This window comes from Triticum aestivum, chromosome 4A, assembly GCF_018294505.1.
Source record: "Triticum aestivum cultivar Chinese Spring chromosome 4A, IWGSC CS RefSeq v2.1, whole genome shotgun sequence".
In the NCBI taxonomy this organism is placed as follows: Eukaryota; Viridiplantae; Streptophyta; class Magnoliopsida; order Poales; family Poaceae; genus Triticum; species Triticum aestivum.
In genome coordinates this window covers 530285935-530292234 of record NC_057803.1, presented here as the reverse complement: position 1 = coordinate 530292234, position 6300 = coordinate 530285935, and the positions used below count along the sequence as shown (strand labels likewise).

The 6300-nt window shown below is 47.3% G+C and overlaps 1 protein-coding gene across 1 annotated transcript; it reads right to left on the bottom strand.

Annotated features, from left to right (window-relative positions):
* LOC123086725 (disease resistance protein Pik-2) lies at positions 1-5064 on the bottom strand. The gene is made up of 3 exons (XM_044508500.1): positions 3868-5064; positions 2571-3230; positions 1-2080 (listed from the first exon to the last, which is right to left on the bottom strand). Exons 1-3 carry the CDS (start codon positions 4930-4932, stop codon positions 281-283), a joined length of 3525 nt encoding a protein of 1174 aa, XP_044364435.1. The 5' UTR covers positions 4933-5064; the 3' UTR covers positions 1-280.
* Between the last annotated feature and the right edge of the window lie 1236 nt (positions 5065-6300).

Genomic DNA, 6300 nt, shown 5'->3' with positions numbered 1-6300 from the left:
TCGATTCAGTAATAAGAGAGAAAGAGTTTTTGAAACATTACAATGGTATTGCTCTAAAAGAAGAAAGAAAATGAAAAAGGAAATTTAAAACAAATGATGACAAAGTTCCAGCGTTCATTGGCATGATTCTTTCTTACGCGCAGGACAGTTACACATCTGTATTCCCACTGAAACAACAGGATCGCGTAGTAGGCGTGGGGTGGGGGGACAAACAGAAATGAACAAGGACAATGACAATGACCAATCAGCAATCAGTCAGTATCCATCAGGATAAACGTGGCTATTCCTCCTGCTCCAAAACTGGTTCGTTTGGATGCTGGGCAAGTTGGCTCTCCAGCTCTTCCTTCAGTGCGTTGTCACAGCAACCCTTCAGCAAGAGTACCTTGAGTTCAGTTACGTTATTCAGGCCGGAGAACTTCACTGAAGAACCATTGCAGCAGTGAGCCTTTATCAGCTCAAGACTTCTCATTGTGTTTGTCCCAAAAGTAACTTCGAAGTTTGAGTTGAAACCGATGTCTAGGACCTTGACCATTTGGTAAGTTGGCACCTCAAGTCCAGCCTCTTTAACACAAAAATGGACCTTACTATCTTGGAGCAGCTTGATACGGAGAGTGAATAGTTTGGATAGACTCCCAATGAGCTTTATGTCATCCTCTGTCAATATGGTCATCTCCAAATCCAACTTTATCAGCATGCTAAGCTCGTCGATCTTCAAAACTGGCAACTTCTCCACAGGCCCATGCAGTTTAAAACTCTGCAGCGTCTTCAAAGGCAGGACGATGCCAGACAAACAACTTTGACTGCCCTTGTCCAGCTGCACCGACAAGGATTCCAAATGGACATGGCGTGAGATTGCAGAGGAGAACTTCTTGCTGTTTCTCCTGTTGATGCCAGACACTCCGAGCTTGCGCAATTGAGTCAGATCTTTGAGCTCTTTAAGGATGGCTTTCCCGCCTGATGCACCAATGTTGACAACACCGAATGTGTGCAACGTTGTCAGTTTGTTAATCCCTCTAGGAACCACAACACCAAATTGGCGGTGACGTCCGCAGAACTTTGGTACTGAAAGACATGGTGTTGATGATTCCTGTGCCTGGATAGAGGTGCCGGCACGGATGTACTGCAGCTTCTGTAGCTTTTTGATGTTCCCTGGTAGGTTCACAATCAATGTGTGTCTGATATCCAGAGTCTGGAGCTGCCTCAGATCACCTACTGAACTTGGCAAATGGTGAATCTCACGGCATCCTCGCAGCGAGAGGAACTTGAGACGACGCAGCAGCTTTAGCATCTTCTCGAGATCGGCATCCTGTACATCCAATGAATCCTCCAGGTCGAGCACCCGGAGCAGCTTCATGCTTTCAGAGACGAAAAATTGTCTCCACTTCCCAAACACCGTCAGTGACCGTAGCTTGGAGAAGTCCATGCTCTCGAACACAATCTTGTCTCTGTCCCAGCTCTCCCTTATGATAAGGTGACGTCCCGTGCGTTGTGTGGTTATCTCACAACAACCCTCCAGCTCAAAGACAAGGTTCTCTTCCATCCGCCGCGAGACGATGTACTCCCGGATGAAACCATTGACGCGGCACGAGATCATCCTTCTATCTCCTGAAGTAGCGGTGACTAACTGAGGTGGATGCTGGATAATACTCAGGTCAAGGAGATTGGAGAAGAACTTCTCCCCATTTTGCTCTGCAGAATTGTCTTCGCTGTCCCTGGAGTAGCCCTCCGCGACCCACCTCCTCACAACACGTCTCCGCCGGGGGCTCTGATCTCGGGGGAAAAGTGACATGTAGAAGATGCATGGCTTAAGGGAATCTGGGCAACTGCGGAAGTAGGAATACATCCAACTGAATAGGCCCTGTAGACTGTCGTACTCTGGATTGTTCTCCAATGTGTGCATGAACCTGTCATTGGTAGAACCTACCGTATCCATTAGTGTGACAGTCTTCTTTGCCAATATGCCAGCTATTTCAACTATTACTTGTGGAAGCCCGCCACACTTGAGAATAAGTTCATGTAGTTTAGCTGCTTCTTCTTCTCTGAGATCCTTCAGAGAGGAGTCTGGGTTCTTCCTTTGTACCTATTGTTAAATTAATCAAGAACTGACCATTCTTAGTATGGTAAAGACAAATTGCATTTGATGATGTTTCAGTTGCAAAATATACAGTTAGTAGTGGACGCAAACATAGTAAGTACATGCATGAGCTCTAATAATAGGAACTAAAAATGAAATTACTCGTTCACAATGCGTAAATAATTAATGAAAAAATGCCAGGGGAGCAAGAAAAAGTACCGCTATTTGTTTGCTACAAGAGGCATCCTAGCGTCTTTTATACAATAGATTTAGAACACTGCCAATTTCAAACACAATCCGAGACCAATTCTTATGGCATATATGAATTTTCAAAATGTTGGCAAAAAGAAAAAACCTAGTCTAATGTGTTTTATTATCTCCTTAAACAGTTACAAAGCAAACTAATGCACGAGCACTAACAGTTGTAAAAACAGGAATGCACAAAATCAGTCAGGAGAAGCTAAAACAGAGAAAAGTTTCTTGTGAATGAACATACCTCTTGGTGGAAGAGACTAGACGCTGCATCAGCTTGAAGACCTTTGACATTAAATATGAGCTCTTCCTTGTCCGCGCAACATGTGGCAATGCTTGCTTCTGACGTAATGGCAATGATAACACTTTTTTTAGAGGATCTAGGCAATAAGGCAGCTTTTATCAAGTCCCATTCTTTCTTGGACTGCAGATCATCAATAACAACAAGGCAATGATGGTGTTCCAGAAGATCACGACACTCTTGAATGGGGTTTTCGAATCTGATCGTTCCACGGTTAATAGTCTCATTGGCTTGAAGTGATTCAGAATGAAAACCCAAAAGTAAGCTCCGAGAGAAGTCCCTTAAATTGAATGGATGAGATACATCCACCCAACCATACTTAACAAATAGGCCATTGGCAAGAATTCTATCACAGAACAAGTTTCTTACGAGAGCTGATTTCCCAACACCAGCTATTCCCCAAACAGATATAACTTGAAAAGAGTGAAAACGTGCAAATGTTGTATGTTGACGAAGCTCATTCATTTCTGACTCACGTCCAATGATCGGGTACTCTTGCATCCATTCGGTGGCTGCACTATTTTTACAGGTGAGTATATTTTCAGAGCTCACTCCTTGCTCTGCTGGTCTCTCCTCTGCTTTCTCTCTATCACCTTGAGATCCCTGAAAATAAGAGAACAAATTCAAATTGATGAGCCCGGGTAGGCCTTGCAGAATAAATCAAAAACCTTTGTTTGGAAAGTTGATGCCTCCAACTGAAAAATTCATTTAATTTGTAAGTTAGAAGAGGTGAATGCTCATGGGTTGCAAGTTGAGGCTCTCATATCAATTGAAGTTGAATTGATCATTTCAAATGTATTTGATTACTAATAAAGTTCATTTTCCTTCTCAGCTGGAACCTGATAATGAACAAAGTCTACAAGTATCAACTTGCGCCACAAACAACTTAGTGGTCAATTCTATGACAAATAATACATGTTTAGATGATAAACTCTAAATATATTACACACTTTAAATAAGTATAATCAAGTACAGATTCATTCTCTTTTACTTGTGTTATCCTAGAATTGCAGCAATCAAACTTGGAAAGAAGCCCTGATGCACACAATTTGTGACCTCAGGATGGTAGCAGCAGATTTGTTGCCCAAAAAGTTATCCATGTCGATAGATTTTAAAGAAGCTTCTCGCATGATAAGATAATGATAGAATGAGTGCATTTGCAATCCTGCTAATTAATGTCGAAAATAGAATTGAAGGCAGTAATTTTGCTGAATGTAGTTGACGATGTTCTAGGCTTTACCTCTCTGAAGGCATAAACCGAGTGGTCAGCAGAGAACTGCTTCAGCTCCAATACTTGGTACGAATGACCCACGCACAAGCTTGCAATTTCAAACTGCTGCGTGGACACGATGATCCAGCTGCCATTCTTCTTGTCAGGAAGAAAAGTCCTGATAGCATCCCACTCAGCCATGGTGGACAGGTCTTCCAAGACGATGAGATACCTCACATCATTGACTTGCCGCACGAACTCCTTGAGGTAATCGTCTTGGGTGGCCTCCGACCTCGTCAGGACGCCTCTGAGTGCCTCTTCGTGTAACTCTTGGCAAGTGTTTGCGTAGAACTGCGCCGTCAATCCCCGGATGAAGTCGTGGGGATTGAAAGGATGCGCAAGCTTCACCCACGCGCGGCAGGCGAAGTTCTGGCAGCTCTCCGGGTCGCTGTAGGCCTTCCTGATGATGGACGTCGTCCCGAGGTCGCCGCCCGTCCCCCACACGGAGACCACCTGGAGGCCGCCGTCTTTCTTGGTGATGAGCTGGGTGAGATCCCCATGCTGCCGCTTCGTGATGTCCGTCGCCTCGACGAGCATGTGGAACGCCGTGGCGCCCATCGCGGCGCGGGCGGCCGACGGCGGCTGCTGATGCACGACGACGGGCTTGGAGCCGGAGTCGCTGATGAGGCTGTAGCGCGCGTTCCTGGAGCTCACGTCCTCCACCCGGATCTTGAGCTGCCGTATCTCGGCGATGGCCTCGTCGAGCGGCTGCCTGGCGGCCGACACGAAGGGCGGGAGCAGGCGGCGCCACCACTGGGACTTCTTGTCGAGGTGGAGGACGAACTCGATGCAGTCCTCCACGTCGTAGGCGAGCTCCCGGATCTGCCGCACCCAGGTCCTGACCACGATGTTCCTGGTGCGCTCGTCGTCGGCGAGCTTCAGAAAGGACTGCATCATCTGGAACTCGCCAGTGATGAACACGAGGTCGCGCTGCGCGCTCTGCCGCAGCTTGGAGTCCTCCTCGATGGCCGACTGGGCCTTGGTCAACGCCCCCTCCACCACCGATTTGGCCAAGCCCACCGCGAGGTCCGCCATTGCTGCCGACTCGGTCGCCGCTCTCCTTGGGCTGGCTGCTTGACTGCTTGGCGTTGTGTGTGTGTATTCTACGAGCAGCAGACGCGCATCGCGGAGCAGGTCGAGATGGCATTCTTATCGGGGAAGAAGAGTTGACTCGGAGTCGTCGCGTCCTTCCAAAATGCAAAGACGCCGATAACTGCCACACGTGTGGCATATATGATATACGTCCACACACCGTGTGTGGTGTGAGTAGGAGGCAGCCCACACGTGCAGTGTGTGAGTGGACATTAGAATTGTTTACGCGTTTGGGCGCGGCTACTTCGTGCCACACGCTCAACAAATACTACTTATCTTCACCCCATGCGTGTGGCACAAAGCAAAAATACCTACACGTCTTGACGCAGCTACGTTAGGTACCCGCGAGATGATGATTTAGTTGCCATCCTGGTTGGCAGATGTAGTTATCCGGGATGGCAAGTATAGTTGTAAAAGCATGGCAACTCTATCTGTTTTGGTTAACTATAGTTATCATGTCTAATTTATGGTAGTTGCCGCGTGTAATCAAACTGTAGTTGCCGTGTGTGATTAACTACTTGTCACATATGGTCAAAACATTAGTTGCCATGTGTGTTTACCTAGTTGCCACGTGTGGTCCAACTATAGTTGCCATGTATTGTTAATCACAGTTGTCATGTGTGTTTATCTGGTTGCCACGTACGCGCAACTGCAGTTGCCGTGTAGCAAAGAATCACAGTTGCCATGTGTGTGTACCGAGTTGCCACGTTCACGTAACTACAGTTGCCATGTAGCAAAGAATCACAGTTGCCATGCGTGTATACCGAGTTGCCACGTTCGCGTAATTGCAGTTGCCATTCACAAGGTAATAGTGTCGTGTGGGCGCGCATGATCTAGTTGGTGGCTGTGTAGGCGAAAAGCAGTTCGCCCACACAATGCAGCTGGCAAACAGTATGGTGCGGGCGTGTGGGCAAACTCTCCAACGCCCACACACCACCCCCGTCCTACGTGGCACATCAAATCTACCTTTTCGTATCAAGATTCATGCAAAAGACAGTGAACGATAATACAGGCGTGTGGGCAAATTGGGTAACGTCCACACGTGTAAGCGTTAGTGTTTTCGAAATGCAAAAGGGCATGGCTGTCTTTTTTTTAGGTGTCAAGAGCATAGCTGTCATGAAACCATGAAAATGCCTGGCTGAACCAGAGATGGCCAAATGGGCCGGCCCGGCCTGTGCCACAGCATGACCCATCGAGGCCCGATTAGTAAATGTGTCGTGTCGTGCCGGCATGCGTGTTGCGCTCTCAAGCCCGAGCACGGCTCATTTGCTAATCGGGCCAACCCGTTGAAACATCAAGCATGTAGGTCCA